The 20,491-nt window shown below is 36.5% G+C and overlaps 1 protein-coding gene across 4 annotated transcripts in view; it reads left to right on the forward strand.

The window, feature by feature from the left end:
• The window catches only part of EXOC6B (exocyst complex component 6B), a 590,843-nt gene that overhangs the window by 384,352 nt on the left and 186,000 nt on the right, over positions 1-20,491 (forward strand). Inside the window, exon 19 of one of the 4 annotated variants that reach the window (XM_078056411.1) lies at positions 377-552. The exons of the other annotated variants lie outside the window; for them this stretch is intronic. Coding sequence (XP_077912537.1) covers positions 377-379 — 3 coding nt within the window. The 3' untranslated portion in view covers positions 380-552. Of the gene's footprint in view, positions 1-376; positions 553-20,491 lie in introns of those variants that run through there. 4 annotated transcript variants of the gene reach the window in all.

Consider the following 20,491-nt stretch of genomic DNA (forward strand, 5'->3'; position numbering starts at 1 on the left):
GAGACTGCTGTGTGTTTCCTATCTTCCCCTTTCCAAATTGAAAATTATTCCAGTTGTGGTATTCCTGTTCTGCAATTACAGGTTGGATGTTTGAGGGGCAGGTAACTTGTCTTTTTAGTTTATTGGTCTTCAGAGTAAAAGGTGCCAGATCTGGACTTTAAAAAGAGTCTATTACAAGATTATGGACTTTTTTGTGACTCTGTTGGCATGACTGGATAGGAGTTTCTGGTTATCTCCTCTGGGGAGCAGGGTGTGTGTATTTTGTATGCGGAAGGAAAAAGCAAATATTTGTGACTGGTTGGCAGATTGTGGTCTTATTATTTTTTCTAATTATTTACTGCCTCTCCTTGTGAGAGAATTAAAATTCTCTACCCAGTGACCTCAAGCTTGGCCATGTAACTTCCTGTGTCCAATGAAATGTAAACAGAATGGATGGATGTCACCTTCCAGCAGAATCCTTGAGAATCATTACATCGTCTGCCATGGCTGTCTTCCCTCTGTGCCAGGAAGGGGCTGCTTCTGCAGCCTGGCCCCCAGCTGACAATGTAACATGAGTAAGAAATAAATCTTTGTTGTTGTAAACCACAAAATGTTTGGGAATTATTTGTTATTACAGCTTATATAACCTAGTGTAAGTTGTCTGATAAATCAATATTGGTCAAAGTTTTTGTTTTCACCTCTAGAGTCCTGAAGATGCTAAGCCTCCAAAATCTCCTAGGAAAAAAATCACTCTTTCTCTGCACTTTGCTAATGAAAATTAAAAAGTAAAAACTATTATTGCTGTTTGGCACCAGTCCATGTATGCCATATGTACTACTGTTATTTCCCACAGTTCCAAGATCCTGTTTTGTTGTAAGCTCAGTGCCAACAGTCAGAATTTCACTTTGTGCTACCTGTTCCTCCTCATTAGTGTAGTGAAGCAGTGTTCTGCAATAGTTTTGTTCAGCTGGCTTTTATATTGGCATGGTTAGTTCTAGAAGCTGTGATCTAAATTTGTTGATCACACTTTGGACACTTAGAGACAGTGAATTGTAGCATCTGTCTGTGATTGAATGCAGTCAAAAAACACATGGAAAGTCTTCCATACATTTCAAACTACAGTGTCAGTACATTTTAAAGAGTTTTTGAGATGTTTCAGACAGTTTTTTGAGTTTTTTGTTTTAACTTGTGAAGACCTTGCTTCTTTCCCACAACCACAATGATTTGGCCTTTGATCACTGTATTCTTTGCAGGACCCCAGGCTCAGCATCTTTTCCTCTGTTTGTTCTTTGATTTGTAAATTTTCAGAACCCCATAGCTAAATTTAGGAGATTGGGGCAAAAACTGTAGTCAGAAGATCTGGCTTCTTTAATTTAGCTGCATGGAGAACCTTAAGGCTCATTATCTTTCCTGACTTGATAATGCAAATGAGTACCTGAATCTTAAGGATCCCTCAGGGTTGCTATAGCAATTGATTATGTTTCATAAAAGCTAGATATATTAAAAACACAGCATGTTCATATTCCTTCCAAAAACATTTTCACCAATTCAGTGATAGGAGAGTACTTACTGTCAGGTTAATTCAGCTAAGGCAGTGGGCATAGAGTCTTACATCAGGTAGGAAAAAAAGAATTATAGAAGTTATAATGTAATCTAGTAATTGTCTGACTATTGATCGTCTACTAACCAAGGCATCTTGAATTGAGGTAAGTTGGAGCAGAGCTGGGCAATTTCGGTGAACTGGTAAATTTTTATAGACTTGGAGGTTGTATTCTGGGATTTATCTTAGGGGTCTGTCTAACTGACTTGAATTGAACTTTGGTACCCAAGAAGTTGGCACAAAAAATAACTAAGCAAAGCTAGTGCAGGTCATTAATTTCTCAAGTGTAACCTATTGACACTGAGTACATCTGTTCCTGGATAGGATGTTCTCTCAGCATATTAATATATCCCTGCACAGAGAGCCTCTGTCCATGTGGTATGGAAATGGCAGTGTTCCTGTCTTCTTGTCTCATTAGCTAACTGGAGTCAAGCACTCAAACTTGAAAGTAATTTCTTTTCAGTTTTAGGTAAGTATTTATAAAACTGGTTTTTTAGATAACTAGTAATAGGATAGTTAGATAAACTATTCATATATTTGAGGAGCCAATAGTTATTTTTCAAAGGTCCTTGGAAAGCATTATGTAGTTGATTCATTGTTTTTTGACATCCTTAGCAATTCTGTTGTTATGGGATTAAAAAATAATTTGAAGACTACTCAGTGCAGAGCCTTTGAGTTCCGTTGATGTCAGGGAAAGGACACCAAGAGAACTAAAAAAAAAAAAACAACCAAAAAAACCTGACTCATAAATTAGAGATGACAGAGGTCTGGAACTCTTTTTAGCTTGATGAACTAAAGCTAAAATATAAAGAATAATATACTGTCTTTCATAGATGAATATGTCATTAATGATCTACCATCTATAATATGCTTTTTGTTGATTTTCTCAATAGAGTTAGAAAACAAGGAATGGGAATGTTTAGTAGGTTATTCAAATCAATAGTGCCTGTAATAACTTGAGACTTTGAGTGGGTTGCAAGTTCAGGTTGAATAAGCAAGACTATATAGGTCTATGAAAAAGCTAAATTGATCTAAGATTGTGTTACAGAATAGTATTTAACAGTTTTCAGAGTGTGGTTCCTGGAACAGCAGTGTCAGCTTCACCAAATAACTTGTTAAAAAGATGCAAAATCTTGGGCCCCATCCCAGACATGCTGAATCAGAAGCTCAAGCTTTTGTCCTAGGAATCTGTTTCAATAAGTCCTCCAGGGAATTCTGATGTATGCTAAAGTTTAATAACTACTGATCTAGAACAATATCCTCTTCTGATGTGGTCAGAGCATTCCTGGATCAAATATTCTGCTTTTATTTTATATTCTATAAAAGATGCTGACAACTTGGAGTGCTTCTAAAAGAAAATGCTATTGTATAGGAAGGACTAGGAACTTGGGGCGCCTGTATGGCTGTCGGTTAAGAGTCTGACTCTTTTTTTTTTTTTTTATAAAGATTTTATTTATTTATTTGACAGAGAGAGACACAGTGAGAGAGGGAACACAAGCAGGGGGAGTGGGAGAGGGAGAAGCAGGCTTCCTGCCGAGCAGGGAGCCCGATGTGGGGCTCGATCCCAGGACCCTGGGATCATGACCTGAGCCGAAGGCAGACGCTTAACGACTGAGCCACCCAGGCGCCCCAAGAGTCTGACTCTTGATTTCAGCTCAGGTCGTGATCTCAGGATGGTGAGATCAAGCCCTCTGTTGGGCTCCATGCTGGGTGTGGAGCCTGCTTAAGATTCTTTCTCTCCCTCACCCTCTACCCCCTCCCCCCGAGTGCGCACTCTCTCTCTCTCAAAAGAAAAAAAGAAAGAAAGGACTAGAAGTTGAATCTTATGGAGATATTTAAAAAAAAATTTGGTCTGTCTAGCCTAAAGAAAAGATAACTTAGAGGCTTAAGACATATAATTGTTTCCTTCAGTTAGCCAAAGGGCTATCTTAGCTCTTGAAGGTAGAGCAAAACACAGAAAAACCTGGCAAAAGTGTTACATGTTGTCTCTCATTTAGTGAGCTTCGCTTCTTTGGAGGTATTTGTGTTAAGTTCTAGACACCCTCAGTGGTAATGCTGTAGTAGTCATTCTTGTTGTGGGTCTAGTCAGATGGCCACTGAGGTCTTCTCTAGACTAAGGGAGTATGTATATCCATGACTTGCACTAAATCACCTTACTCTCAGTCGGCTTCTGGTCCTTACCTAAGCAGTCTTCTCATATTTAAGTGATGGATGAAACCCTTTTATCTGAAAATGTTCTTATTTTACCTCAGTTCATCTCTAACTAGTGTTAGAATTCTAAATTAAGCCTTATTTTCCTTCTGCCTTGTGAAGGTACTATTTCCTTATCCTCTAGCCTCTTCTTGTTGCTGTCAGCTGGATTTCATTGTTCCTTTGTAGGAAACTTTCTTTTCTTTCTTATCGCTTTTTTAAAAAGATCTTATTAATTAATTAATTAATTAATTTAGAGCATGAGTGGGAGGAGGGGCAGATGGAGAGGGAAAGAGAGACTCCTAAGCAGGCTCCACCCTCAGCGCGTAGCCCCAGGTGGGGCTTGATCCCAGGACCCTGAGATCATGACTGAGCCAAAATCAAAAGTCAGACACTCAACCGACTCTGCCATACAGGTGCCCCAAGATTTTTATCTTTTTATGTCTCTGTCTCATATTCTATGTAATTCATCATATTTGTCTTGTAGTCCAATCTATTGTTTAGATAATATATTGAATTTTACGTTTTAGTGTGTATTTTTCTAGAAGTCCTATTTGGTTCTTTTTCGTATCTCTCTGTTCATAATGTTCTGTTATTCTGTAATTATTTGAATTCCTTTTATCTTGTTTGTCATCTTAAATATCTTAAATATATTTTTATTTTAACTTTCAAAAGTTCTTTTATCTCAAGTCTCTATGCTTTTTATTCTTTTTGTTGATCTTTAGACTCTACCTCATGAAAAGTCAGTTTTTTTTTTCAGTTCTTTTTTTTAAGGATTTTATCTATTTATTTGAGAGAGAGAACAAGAGAGTGAGAGAGAGAGTATGAGCAGGGTGAGGGACAGAGGGAGAAGCAGATTTCCCAATGAGCAGGGAGCCCGATGCGGGGCTCAATCCTGGGACTCCAGGATCATGACCTGAGCTGAAAGCAGATGCTTAACCGACTGAACCACCCAAGTGCCCTGAAAAATCAGTTCTTTGTGAGGTGTTAAATTTTTGATTGTGAGCTTATCTTGGCAAGAATTGTTTTTCTGTGGGAATGTATATTTCCTAGATTAATGAAAGTGTCCCTATTGAGCTCTTTTACATTTGTTTTTCCTGGTTGTCTCAGGAGTTTCAGTGATCCAGGACTGTTTTTTTTGTTCATATTTCAGCTTAGAGATTCCTGTACTACATGAGTATTGTATATTCTGACAGCACACCAACCTTTGGATTTTAATTTCTCATGGGAGACTATTTTTTTTCCCAACAGCAAGTGCTTATTTATCTATCTATCTATCTATTTATTTATTTATTTATAGCTTCCACGTCACTTTAATCTGGTCTCTTCTCACTGAAAGTATAGCCTTTCAAGGTCTCAGAAGTATGCAGTGTCATGGACTTAATGTTTGTATCCCCCTAAAATTCATATATTGAAATCTAAATCTTAGCACTCTTTTTTCTTTAAGATTTTACTTGAGAGACAGAGTGAGAGAGAGCGAGAGTGGGGAGGAGGGGCAGAGGGAAAGGGAAAAGCAGGCTCCCCGTTCAGCAGGGAGCCTGACGCGGGGCTCGATCCCAGGACCCTGGGACCATGACTGGAGCCGAAGGCAGATGCTCAACCGACTGAGCCACCCAGGTGCCCTATAAATCTTAGTGCTCTTATAAGAAGAGGCCAGAAAGCTAGCTTGTTTTCTTCTCACCATGTGAGGATACAGTAAGAGGTTGGCAGTCTGCAACTCAAACGAAGGCTTTCAGCAGAACCCAGTCATGTTTGCATCCTGATCTTGGACTTCTAGTCTCCAGAACTATGAGAAGTAAGTTTCTGATGTTTATAAGCCACCCAGTCTATGGTACTTTATTGTAGCAGCAGGTACTTTGTTGTCTTAGCAGCTAAGATGGCAGGAGTCTAGTTTATATCTCCATTCTTCTGTGGAACCTGAGGTCTATCCCTGTATTGATATTAAAATCCAGTATGTAGCTGTTAGGTAATTCTAGCCTCATGTCCTTCTGAGATCTGAGCAGGATCAGCTCCAGAGCACATTCCTCTGGTTTTTAGTTAGTTAGTTTTTGTTTTGTTTTCTTTTTGCCCTAGTATCTAGATATTTCCTATTCTTTCAAACTCAATTCTTTAACTAAAAAATAGTATGATATTGAATTCATAATTTCTATGTTTTGTGTCAGCTCAGTCTGCCATGTTGTCAGTGTAAAAATTTCTTGATCTCAAATTCTCCCAATTTTTTTTTTTAAAGATTTTATTTATTTATTTGACAGAGAGAGAGAGCACAAGTAGGCAGAGAGGCAGGCAGAGGGAGAGGGAGAAGCAGGCTCTCCGCTGAGCAGGGAGCCCGACGTGGGGCTTGATCCCAGGACTCCAGGATCACGACCTGAGCCGAAGGCAGCTGCTCAACCGACTGAGCCACCCAGGCGCCCCTCTCCCAATTTTTTTTGATAGTGTTACTTATATGTGTGTAAACAGGAAGTAGATATGAATACCTTATCCATACAATTCTCATACAACTATAAACCTAAAACAAATTCATAACTTAAATCTAAAAATTTACAATGAATAAACATTAACTTAATAAGATCAATTTTGTGGTTTTGCTAAAGCTAACTTGCTATATCCAACATGAATAGTACCTAGTATCAATGCAGGATTTTCAAAGTCACATGTAATGTATGATTTTTCAATTTTCTACCAATTTTGTCTAGTTAACTTATCATGAAACTTTTTCGTACTGTGTGGTAAACTGTTTTGACTTTCACTGGATACAATTGCATAAAGGTCCATGTCTGCCCTTTTGCTCATGACAAAAATATCCCATTACTTAATACCGTTCTAATTGTAAACACAAATGCAAGGGCAAACACTAAAATCACATAATGGTTTTCAGCTATAAAAACAAGCATTCAGATAAAACAAACCACAATTAATTTATGTTTTTAGACAATCACAAAAATGTGGAAAATGACCCATCAAGAACCATAGAACCTGTCTCTGTAAACCAGTTTGGGGAACTCTGATCTGTGACATACACTTGTGACCCACCTGCTTGAATTAAGAAGAGTTGTCTCTGGGAATGATATCAAGAAAATGGTGGAGTAGGCAGCTCCAAACTCTCATCCTCCACAAAAACATTGACCAAATGAATGCTGAGTCAAGAAAAAGGCAGTCTGATAACAGTAGGAAATCTGTGTGGTGTTTTTACTTGCCTTTTACCCACTTTCCCACCAGCATGTTGGTAGTTTTGAAGCAGTAACAGCCCATGTTCGTGAATGTGGCTCCCTGTTTACTGACTGCAAAAGGATCAGAGCATATCTTTTATGCAAATTATTATGTATATTTCTTCTAACCTGTCTAAGCGCTACCTCATGCTCAAATTATCCCACTTTTCTCAGCAGAAACTTTGGAGAACAGAAGGCAGTAGGTTTGTATGTTCAAAGTGCTGAAAGAAAAAAAAAAGCCTGTCAACCCCAAATTCCATATTTGACAAAACTGTCCTTCAAAAATGAAGTAGAAATTAAAACGTGTCTAGATAAACAAAAGCTGAAGTAGTTCATTCCTACAAGAAATGCTGAAGGGATTCCTTTAGGTTTAAATGAAAGGGCACTAGACAGTAACTTGAAGCTGTATGAAGAAATAAAGATTTCCAGTAAAGGTAAATACATATAAGAATCAGTATTTGGGGGGAGGGGGCTTTTTATCTCTACTTTGCATTCCTACTTGATTTAAAAGACAAATGCATAAAAAGAATTACAAATGTATCTTATTGGGTACACAATATGTATTAAGTGTATAGAAATGTTATAATTTATGGCAACTACAGATAACCTAGATGAAAAGGACAAAATTCTAGAAACACACTTTATCTAAACTGGCTCCAGAAGAAAGAGAAAATTGTAATAGAATATATAATAAGTAAAGAGATTGAATCCGTAATCAAAAACCTCCTAACGAAGTCTAGGACCAGATGGCTTCACTAGAGAATTCTACCAAACATTTAAAAGGAATTAATACTAATCCTCCATAAACTCTGCCAAAAAATAGAAGAGCAGGGAACACTTCCTAACTCATTCCATGAGACCAATATTAACCCTGATACCAAAGCCAAATAAAGACATCACAAGAAGAGAAAAGTTACAGACCAATATTCTGCATAAATATATAAGGACAAATCCTCAATAAAATACTAGCAAAGTGATTCCAGTAATACTGAAAGTATTGTACACCCTGGGATCTTACCTGGGAATGCAATACTGGTCCATAAGGGAAGCAGTCAGGTAATACACTACATTAATGAGTGAAGGAAGAACACTACATTATCATTTCAACTCTTACAGAATAGTGATCTTAAAAAAATCCAACACCCTTTTGTGGTAAAAACACTCAGACAACTAGGAATAGAAAGGAATATTTTCTTTTTTCCTTTAATTATCTGTATTTGCACTATAATGTTTCTAGATGTGGGACTCTTCTTATTTATTTTATTTGACATTCATAGAGCTTCTTGGATTTGGGGCTTAATGTCCTTCATTAGTTTTGAAAAATTTCCAGCCAGGTTCTCATCAACTATTTTTTTCTGTCCAATTCTTTCTTTTTTCACTTTCTTCCTAGGACTTTAGTTATATTAGCTCTATTAAAAATATATTAGATTTTTTTACCATGTTTCATACGTTTCTTATAACATTTTCTGTTTTATACATCTGATTTTCTTTCTTGGAGTCTGAAAATTTGGTTGAACCTATCTTCTAGTAAATTAATCCTTCTGCTGTATCTAATATGTCATTAAAAACATCTTTTGAGTTCTCAGTTTCAGGAATTGTGTTTCTCAGTTTGGAATTTTTATCAGTTTTTTTTTCTTTTTTTAAAGATTTTATTTATTTATTTGACAGAGACACAGTGAGAGAGGGAACACAAGCAGGGAGTGGGAGAGGGAGAAGCAGGCTTCCCGCCAAGCAGGGAGCCCGATGCGGGGCTCTATCCCAGGACCCTGGGATCATGACCTGAGCCAAAGGCAGATGCTTAACGACTGAGCCACCCAGGTGCCCCTTTTATCAGTTTTCTATTGATAGATCTCTGGTCTAAAATTATCTGTCCCGTTACCAGTTTTGTAAACATTATTTCATGTTGATAATTATAATATCTGAATTACCCAAGGGTTTTTGTTTTCTGTTTTTTATCTTGTTTTGCCCCACCCCCTCTCATGATATATTTCTGTCATTTGATACTTCTGATAATTTTTTAAAGTTCTGGACCATGTATTCTTGCTGCAAAGTAGGCTATCCTTAAGGCTTTATAAACTTTAGTCTGTTTCTTGTTTACACGTAATCATAAGATATAGTCCTTCTGGAACCTCAGCTTGAATCTTGGGCTGTTTGCCAGGACCCTTCCTCCTTGGTGGACCTTGATCTCCAAACTTCTGCCTAGCCCCGTGAGACTGCTTAAATTCTGCTTGGCTTTCTCACCTCTTGGCAGGTCTTCCTGATTGTTGTTTCTGTTTCATGCCCCCCTTACAGTTTAGGATTAAGTAAAAGCAAACAATATAAAGAATGTCAGTCTCATTTCTCTGCCCTACACTTTCCTCCAACATCATCTTATTCCCTAATTTTGACTGTCTTTGTTTGAGGGGAGCCGGGCGTAAGAGTGCTGAATCCATTATTATTTGACTGCACATTATTGAGCAGCTCCAGTTTTCTTCTCAGCCTCCATGCCCCCGTGTTGGGAATAAGCAAATTCCCCAAGGGGAAGAAACACTGGAAAAATTCCAGGTCACCTCAGTGTTTAACTTTTCTCTTTTGTTTCCGTAAATCTTTGTGTCTTCCATTGCTCTCTGGTGCCTTCAAACAGCTGTTTTTATTTTGTTTTGTTTGTGTTATTTCATCAAGTTTTACAGTGGGTCTTGGTGGGAAGATTTGTTTTGTATCGCTCTATTGTCATTGGAAGACTCCTAAGTCTCTTTTTATTTGTAGATACTCTTCATTTTTTTTAATGCTTTGTTAGTTATTTGTTAAGGAAAATTAGCTACTTATTTTATAAGATTTCCCGTGGTACATCCCTGTGATATCACTAAACATGTTCTTCTGTGCTATTTTCATTAAGTTGGTGGTTAAATATAGATGTAATTTTGACAAAAATATTTTATAAATACTTATGTATATTTCTAATTGCGTTGAGTTGGGAGGCTCATCATGTCTAGTTTTCTCTATTTTTGTGATGTTAAGAATTAATCCATGTGTTCATTTTAATTTTAATTTGCATTTGTGTCAAACGGTAAATAAATGTATGTTTTTAACTTTGTAAGAAAGTGCCAAATGGTCTTTAATGGTAGCTATACCATTTTATGTTTCTAAAACCAATGTATGAAAGTTCCAGTTGCTCAAAATTCTTGTCAACATTTGGTATTGTCATCCTTTTTGTTAATTTTAGTCACTCTAAAGGTCACTCTAATGAGTAGATACTGGCATTTTTTGTTGTTTTATCATTTCCCCAGTACCTCCTGCTAGTGAGCACCTTTCATATGTTCATTGGCTGTTCATTGATCTTCTTTTATCAAGTGCCTATTCAACTCTTTTCCCCATATTTTACACTGGGCTATTTTTCTTCTTATTAAGTTGGAAGAGTATTTTATATATTCTGGATACCAGTTCTATTTCAGTTTCTATATTCAGTTCTATATATATCCCAAATCCTTAGCTTTTCATTGTGTCCTGCCTAAGAAATCCTGTACGAGTTTTAAAAACTTTTCTTCTGTATTTTTTCTAGAAGATTTGTAACTGTAACTTTTTTTCTTTGGGTATACGATCCATTTAGGTATTTTCTATATATCAGAATGATGAAACAGTTGAGGTTTATGTTTAGGCATATGGCTATCCATTTGTTCAAGCACCAGTGCTGCAAAGTTCTTTAAGATTTCATTGGACATTATCCCATTTACTGATTAGAAGACATTTCCTGACCACAACACACAAAGTTCAACATATGTGTCTTTGAAATCCATGTTATTACATTATTATTCAGGCCTCACTTATCATGATAATTTTTTTCTGGTTGATCTGTCAAAGTCTCAAGTGTATTCTGTCAAGATCTCTTACTATCATTGTGCTGTCTGTGGTTTTTGGTACTTTCCCTGTTCTACAGTTTTTTTTAATGCATTCTCATGCAGTATTATGTGTTGTGTTAGGGCTTGTGGCAGTGAGATCTTTATTTTAGAATGCTGATAGGAAATGACTATTTTGTTTAATAACATTTGCCTTGAATTTGAACTTATGTCTTATAAATATGTTACTACCTCTTCTTTTACATTTGCTGTTTCCTTATATGCCTTTACCCAGTATTTTATCTGTTAGTTTCATCAATTTTTTTATCTCATCTTTGTCTTCTAATAAGATAATTTAAATGATATACGATTATTGAGCTGTTTATTTGGTTATAAGTGTGTAGTTTTGTTCTTCCTCTTTTTTAAAGTTCCTTTTGTTTCCTTCATTTTGGTGCATATGCCATATTTTTTAGCCTTGCACATCCCCAGAGCTTTGAAGAACGTAAATCCTTTCTTTTTTTTTTTTCAAAATATTCTTCAACTTTATAATTCTTAGTGTTAGAATTAGTGTGAAAAGTTTTATTTGTGACATATTTAATATAAGTGGTTTATCAACACATTTTCATTATCCCCCTCTTCCTCTCCTGTATTTTTAGTATATTCCAGTGTTTTAGATCGAGTATTACTATTATTATTATTATTACAGTGTTATTTTCTATATTATGTCTTTTTCCAACAGTGAATACTGAAATGTACACTCACTTTTAAGACAACTATTAAATTTATCTCACTTTCGGTTAGTTTGCTTTAGACTATGGCTTTCACAATGCATACCTTTAAGTAAAGATATTTGTTTCACATTTTGTGAGGCCTTCTGTACATTTCATGTTGTTTTCTTCTCACCTTTTAGCTTGATCAAAATAATTTTTATGTCACTTTTTTGACCTTTGATACTCTGTACTTGTTGTTCCACTGTCATCTACCTCTTAGTGTTGCAGTAGAGAAATCTGATTTTGGTTAACAAGCTAATTTTCTACCTGAATGCTTGTACTTTTCTGCTTTCAAATCATTTGCCTTCCATTCTGACAAGAGGCTGAGAAACATAATTATTCTGTTTGTATTGCCAAGGATTATTTTGTTAATGTAGAAGGGAGCAGGGATAACAAACAGGCAACTAACATAGTCTGCACATAAATATTTTTCTGATACATTGATTATTGTTTTTTTTTTTAAGATTTTATTTATTTATTTTAGGGTCGGGGGACAGAGGGAGAGGGAGAAAGAGTCTTAAGCAGACTGCGCACTGAGCACAGAGCCTGATGCAGGGCTGGATCTCATGACCCTGAGATCATGATGTGAGCTGAAACCAAGAGTCAGACACTTAACCAACTGTGTCACCCAGGCGCCCCTATATTGATTATTCTTAATGTTTCATTTTTTTCTTGGCTCCCCTTTACAAACATCATTTGACCTGATGCTAACTTTATCTTCTGTGTTCAAATTGATCATCTTTTCTATTATCATTTTTAGCTTCATACCAAGTTCTGGGAGAATGTCTCATGTTTGTTTTCCACATAACTTGGTTAATTTTCCATAGTGTAAATCCTGCACTTATTCCCTGTCATATGGAACTCAATTTAGTTACTATGCTTTTGCTATTCTTATAACCCTTTTATCTTATCCATCTCTCTTTATATTTCCTGTTGACTTCTGGATTTATCATGTTATTTCACCTCACACTATTTTCTCCTATTGCTTTATGCTCCTTTTTTATTGGAAATGATTTATTTTATCTTTTAGATGATAATACCAATGAACTTCTTGAAATTTTCCTTTTTATCCTCTAATATATAATTTTCTGAGACTTGAGAATTCTGTGAGTCTTTTAGATGCTGTATTAGGATTCTCTAGAGAAACAGAACCAATAAGATGTGTGTGTGTGTGTGTGTGTGTGTGTGTGTATAAAAGGTTTATTGTGTGTGTAAAAGGTTTATTATTGGAATTGGCCCGTGTGATTATGGCTTCTGAGGAGTCCTAAGATCTGCAGTTGTTAAGCTGGAGACCCGGGAAGTTTGTGTAAGTTCTGGAGTGAAAGCCTGGAGGCTGAAGACCTAGTAAGAGCTGTTCAAGTCTAAAGGCTGGAAAATACTGATGTTCCAGCTCAAGGCAGTTAGGCAGGAGTTCCTTCTTACTCACAGGAGGATATGCCTTTTTGTTTTGTTCAGGCCTTCAACTAGTTGGATGAGGCCCACCCACATTAGGGAGGAGAATCTGCTTTACTCAGTCTATTGGTTTAAATGGTAAGCTCATCTAAAAATACTCTCCCAGACATACCCAGTTTAATGTTCGACCATATATTTGAGCACCTTGTGACCCAGTCAAGTTGATGCGTAAAATTAACCTCCACAGATTGCTATAACCCCCCCTTTTTTTCATTTTGTGACATTTTTACTTGGGCTATGTGCTAGTATTTTATTCTCCTACTTGACCTCAGATATAGTTCTTTACACATTGTATCCTTGTCAAAAAACAAAGAGAGTAGACAGCTTTTCATCCTTTTCTCTGCCCCATTTAATGGCAGTCTCATTCCTTTCCCAAACTATTTGTGTGCATAATGATATGCATGCACATCTCTACTCTGATTTCCCGATTCTACTGGCTTTTAAGTTATCAGTTATTACAGCTAATCAACTTCAGTGGCTTTCATACCTAAGAGTGTATTTTCTCACATAATAACAATTCCAGTAATCAGAATCACATAGAGGCTCAGGAATGTCACAACTAAGGCATTTATAACCTCTTGACCTTTTCCTCAAGGTTTCAAGGTAGCTGGAGAAATTTAGCCATTATGTCCCTATTTAGACAGCAGAAAGGAGGGAGCAGGCAAAAGGGTTTCTGAAGACATTTCTGCTTTCAAATCATTTGCCTTCCATTCTGACAAGAGGCTGAGAAACATAATTATTCTGTTTGTATTGCCAAGGATTATTTTGTTAATGTAGAAGGCAGCAGGGATAACGAACAGGCAACTAACATAGTCTGCACGTATTTTTTGAGTGGAGGTGGTGTCTTCCTATGACCATTGTCAGCTTCTCTAAAAACTTTCTAAGTACCATGTAAACGGTCAATTTCTTTCTTTTTTTAAAAAAATATTTTATTTATTTATTTGACAGAGAGAGAGCATAAGCAGGGGGAGAGGCAGAGGGAGAAGCAGACTCCCCACTGAGCAGGGAGCCCGATGCGGGGCTCAATCCTAGGACCCTGGGATCATGACCTGAGCCAAAGGCAGACACTTAACCAACTGAGCCATCCAGGCGCCCCGTAAATGGTCAATTTCTAGCATGTCCTGTTACAGAGATTCTTCAGTTCTTGTTCTTACTGTGCTGACAGGACTGTGCCTCTGAGATTACATTATATTTCAACAGTTTTCCTTTAACTATAACTTTATGCCATCTCTTCAAGATATACAGCTTCTGCGTCATTTAAGAAAGAAACTAGGTGGCTGGGGGTAGTTGAGGGACCCATGAGGAATAGGGAGAACCACATTCTTAATGGCCAGGAGTACCAAGTATAGAGAAGAACAGCTGCCTAGTTCTGTATTATGTAATGCTCAGGGTCTCTGAGATGAAGGGATAGATGGTAGAAGACTTTTCAAGAATGTTTGATGCACCATAGTCTGAATTCTAGGAACATTTTTCTTAATTCAGCTTCTACCTCCTTCTTAGGATAACTTCATCGCTATTTTTTTCAGTCTTGGTTTTAGCATTATTGTGGCTTTTCATCTTTTTCTGGCTCTTTTCTATTAGGAGTGTTTGTAAAAAGCTATACTGAAGGGCTGTTAGCCAGGCAATCTTTATTCAGTGGGTATTTATTTTAAAAGCCATTTGGTTTCATTACCTTTTAATGAGTTCTTTGATAGCGAGTTCCTTAATTAACAAGGCAGTCTTTCAGGTTTCCTCTTTTCTAATTGTTAACATATTTTGGTGCTTTCACACAGATACACTGTGATGAAAAGTTTCCTCTTTACAGCTCCTGTAGGGCCATTCAGAAGGGAAAAAGATGGGGATGGGGAGAATATGCAGCGTGTTTTCTTAGAATATAAGTGGTTTAAGAGCATTCGTTCTCCCAAACTGAGACTGAGTGAAATATTCATATTTCATGCTTGATTTCCTATGACAGGAGTAACTCAGAGTGGATTTCTACATGTATGAAAGTTGATTGAATCTAGCTCACGTTAGAACTTGTATGTTGAATTTTTCTGTAACCGCCTCTCAGGAAATGTGGAATATTTAATTCTGCCTGGGACCCAAATAAATTTTCATTTAAAAATTTCCTTGAGCTATCTGCAATACTCCTCCCAAAGATAACATTTTACGATAAACCACCGACCACTCATTGAGGCCCTCATATGTGCCAGATAACTGCACTGGTCTCTACATTCTCTTATCCCGTTTATTGCCTAAATTTCTGCGAGGTTGGTGTCATTATCTCCACTTTACTGATGGACAAGCTAAGTCTAACCAAGATTAAACGACTTTCCTAAAGGTCACGTAAGTGATAGGGCCGGGATTTGAACCTAAATTAACATGAACCGAAGTCCTTGCTCTTTCTCTGTAGTATCACTTCCACTCCAGTCTTGTCTTGTTTTCACTACGACTTACCATAAAATGGACATGATGGCTCAGGCACTGTTCTCCCATAGTAAGATTAATTAGAGAGCTAATGAAATTTTTGTAAAGAAGATCTTAAATGATTTCCCTCAGAGAAACCTAAGGTTTTAAATATTCTGAAATGAAGTATTTGTACTGGCAGAAAATAATGAACCCAAAGCACCTACAGGATACGTTAGCTCAAAAAAGCAAAAAAGAAACTCAGACTAATGAGGTGTTTGGGAGGAGAAATGCTCTTATTTAGGGTATTGACCAGTTAGGAACCGAGTAATAAGTTGTATGTGGAGGTTAAAAGCGACTGGCTGGCAGACAGTTAGGCGTCTGTACCATTGTGTTTTGTAAACTTTCTCCTATGGCTGTGGTGTGTTTTTTCCAAGCCCACTTAATTTTTTATGAGGTTTGTAAAGGTCTTGAATAAACAATTGAGATTATAGAGGTTTTCCTGGAAGCTTTGGTTAATATTTTAATATGCTCTGCTTTGTCACATTATTAAATAGCTTATTGGAAAGTTTGAAAGAGAGTGTTTCTTTTTTCTTTTTCCTATTTTTTCTTTCTCATTTCTCTTTTAAAATTCTGATCTAGCAGTTAAATATCAAAATTTGGTATAGTTTTTAGCTGATTTTCTCTCTTCTTTTTATTTTAACTTGATGCCTCTACAGGTCACCCTTGGATTGGGAATTAGCATCTGGGAGGCCTCCACTTAAAATTCACTTCAAGTGAAATTCCAGTTTAGAGGGTATATCTTGAAATGAAGCCAGTGATTGTAAATGTAAGTGGTAAGAGAGGACTGGAGAAGGAGAGGGGGAATTGGATAGGGTCAGAAAACAGGAACTAATAGAACTTTGGAGATTACCTCATTGTGACCTTTTGCTCATTAATATTTGAATCTGATTCTTTGGCATCTTGGTGACATGTCAAGCATGGCAAAGACTGAATACCTTCAAAGACATTTCTGTGTTAATGAGATGACTTGATGAAGTTGACCTTTAACCTGAACAGGAATTGAGGAAAGAGAAAGGAAGAGTTTTTATTTCTCATTATGAGGACTTCTTATTCTATGGAGGTTTGTGTAGTAATAATTTTTATTTGTAGAGTACTTTATATGACCACATTTCAGATTGGAAGCCACTCGAAAACATTTCCATGTTGTTGTTATTGGGATGTAATGACGGTCACCCAGAAAATCCTACCACTTTTGTGAAGCCTTCTCTGACTATTTTGGCCTCGTAACCATTTCTTCTAAAATCATATAGCACTTAGAGTTTATTCTGCTCAATTTAGCACTTAATTGCATGTTCTCCTTGATTTGCTTCAGAACGGGAAGTACATTTTCCACTTCTGTGTGTGACAGAATTTTTTTGGTCAAAAAGAAGAAAATCATATGACTCTATAAAGGCGTAAATGGTTAGTAAAATATTACGAACTCATAAAATACTTACATTTTAAGCAGATATACCCAATGTCTTGTCAACTGTTTTCCATACTCAGGATCAGAGGAACAAAAATTATAATATTCATAAGACATTTACTGAGTACTTAATGTACGTCAGGTACTGTGGTAAATACTACATAGGAATTCTTTTTATTTAATCATTGTAACAGTTCTATTTTTCAGATGACAAAACTGAGGTGAAGAATAACGTCAGTGTTTTAGGGCGTCGTATTTAATGTTTGTTTTCATTAAACCACATATCTGTAATTTGTCTGTTTACTTTTATATATTTTTCTATTTGTTTGTTTTTGCTCTTAACACTATTTTGATCTATGGCAGTAGAACATACAAGTCAAGGCATTTGCTTGTGTTTTTGTTGTTTTGTAATGGGCATGTACTGATTAACTGGCTATACCTTTTATCCTTTATTGTGAATTTGAGTTCGTAAGACCCATATATGAATGCATTTTCTTTATAAAGCAAAAATGTTTGCCAAGCTGATAATGGAAATCAAGACTAGGGCATATAAGATTATTGGCAAGGGAGAAATTCTTTAAATGTCTATTATAGTTTTTTCTGGTTTTATATATTGGTAAATTAAAAAGATTCTTTTTAGGTTCTACTTGTGATCTCATAGCTCATATCAGACTTATTTTCTAGTTATAACTATTTTTATATTATATTTGTATATTTATATACAAAATACAAAACCAGAGAATTGTCAAAAAAAATGAAGGGATCAGTGCTTGGGATGTAAACCAATAACAGTTGGTTTCAGAGGAACAGGATACCAAAGAAGAAAGAAACACAGAGAAAGAATCCTCCAAAATGTCTTTATAAAATTCCTCTTCAGTTCCTGGCTAATTTCTAAGCTTCACATGAATAGGGCACACTCTGGAGCTGTAGAAGACATCAGCTGCTGGAATACTAATAGTTGAGCAAATATTCTGGCATTGCACAGCAGAGACATTGAGGATTGGACCCACAGAGAGACCTGATGAGCACATGGCCTTTCAGTTTAAACATCAGTAAAGCCATTTGCAGGGATTAAGGACAAGTTCCTAAGATAAAGGACAAAATTAAAATAGACCCACTATAACTTTAAAAACAAGCCTGACAAAAATGAAAGTGATCCACTAATAATTTAACTGCCTGCCTAAACAAAACTCAAAAGTCTACTGAGGAGGATGAAATAATCTAGTGCCTTTATAGCATCTTATCTGCAATGTATGACATATGAGATAGAGTTCCTTTTTTTTTTTTAAGATTTTATTTATTTATTTGACAGAGAGAGACACAGCGAGAGAGGGAACACAAGCAGGGGAGTGGGAGAGGTAGAAGCAGGCTTCCCGCAGAGCAGGGAGCCCGATGTGGGGCTCGATCCTAGGATCCTGGGATCATGACCTGAGCCAAACACTTAATGACTGAGCCACCCAGGCACCCCTGAGATAGAGTTTCTTAATGTGATAATAAGCAGAAAAACTGACCTGTAATCAAAAGTTAAAACAGTCAGTAGAAGCAGATTGTTAGATAATCCAGATATGCTAGGAGACAGAGATTTCAAAATAACTGATTAATATGTTAAAGAAAACAGAGGAAAGAATGGACAATATCAAAAAAAATTATTTGAACATATATTAAAAATCAAATATGTGTTTTAGAATAGCAAAATACAAGATTTGTAGCGAAGAGCTCATTAACGTGAGCTCTTAAAAATGGATTAAACATGTTTAACACAGACTCAATAAAGCAGAAGTCGAGATAAGTTAACTCAAAGATCTATGGATACACCGAAACTTAAACACATAGAAAAAAAGAATACAAATTTTACTTTTAATTTTTAAAAATGGAATAGGGCATAAAAGAGAGATGGAGCACAGTCGAAAGGTATAATATGTATGTCCTTGGAGACCTGGAAGTAGAGGAGAGAATGAGAATTGTGCAGAGGCTTTAATGTGTCTGCACTCAGTAGCAGATCTTCAACTGTATAAACAAAAACTGACAGAACTGAAAGGATAAGTAGATAGATTCACAATTATAGTTGGTTATTTTAACACTCCTTCAGTAACCGATAAAAGAAGTAGACAGAATACCAATAAGGCTATAGAAGACTTGAACTGTAATATCAAACGACTTGATCTAATTGACATTCCACCACCAGCAGCAGCATTTTTTTTTCCTAGTGCACATGCAACATTCACTAAGTTAGAGCACATTCTAGACCATAAAACAAGTCTCAATAAATATAAAAGGAATAAATTCTTACCGACTATGTTTGCCATCTGCAACAGAAATAAATTAGAAATCAATAACAAACATGTTTATGTAATATACCTCACTTAGACATAACATATCGTCTTTTTTATGTAATGCTGGATTTGATTTGCTGTTGTGTTGAAATTGTGTATGTGTGTTTATGCAGGATGTTGGTTTATAGTTTTCTGTTCTTATATCATCTTTGCCTTTGATTTTGCCATCACGGTAATGTTGATCTCATAAAATGCATTTTAGAAATGTTTTCTCCCCCATCTCTATTTTGTGAAAGGTTTTGTCTAGACTTGGTTTCATTTCTCCCATTAATACTTGATAGATTTCACTAGTGAAATAATCAGAGTCTGGAGTTTCTTCATTGGAAGGTTATAAAACATAAAATCAGTTTCTTTAATAGAAATAAGCTTATTTAATATGTGTGTGTGTGTGAGAGAGAGAGATCTGAGGAGATGCAGATAAAGCATTTGGCAAAAATGGACACCCTTTCAAAAAAAAAAAAAACTTCTCAACAGACAAATCTAGTCTGATTTAATCTAATAAAAGAGTATCTATGAAAACCTCCAGCTAGCATTTTACTTCATGGTAAAAGACTTAATGTTTGACCTCTAAGATCAGGAACAAGACAAGTATGTCTGCTCTCAACATTCCAGTTCAGCACCCTGTTGGAGCTAGTTCATGCAAAATGGCAAGTAAAAGAAATACAAAGTGTGCTAATTCAAAGGGGGGAGAATGAAAAATTTTTTCTTTTTAAAAAAGATAACTCCATGGTCTGTAGAAAATTCGAAGGGATTTTTTTTTTAAAAGGTAATAAAACTAAGTTTAGCAAGATCACAAGATACAAAGTCACTATGCAAAAAACAGGTCTATTTCTTTTTTTAAAAAGATTTTATTTATTTATTTATTTGAGAGAGAGAGAGAGCACACCAGCACAAGCAGGGGTGGGGGGGCGGCAAAGGGGCAGAAGGGGAGGGAGAGGGATTCTCAAGCGGAGCCCTATTCGGGCTTCATCTCACAACTGTGAGATCATGACCTGAGCCAAAACCCAAGAGTCGGATGCTTAACCAACTGACCCACCCAAGCTCCCCAAAACAGGTCTGTTTCTATGTACTAATAAAGAGGAATTGGAATCTGAAATTAAAAACCAATGTCGTTGGGGCGCCTGGGTGGTTCAGTCGGTGAAGCGGCTGCCTTCGACTCAGGTCATGATCCCAGGGTCCTGGGACCAAGCCCCAGTCAGACTCCCTGCTCAGCGGGGAGCCTGCTTCTCTTTCTCCCTCTGCCTGCCTCTCTACCTACTTGTGCTCTCTCTCTATCTCTCTGTCAAATAAATAAAT

This window comes from Halichoerus grypus, chromosome 10, assembly GCF_964656455.1.
Source record: "Halichoerus grypus chromosome 10, mHalGry1.hap1.1, whole genome shotgun sequence".
Lineage (NCBI taxonomy): Eukaryota > Metazoa > Chordata > Mammalia > Carnivora > Phocidae > Halichoerus > Halichoerus grypus.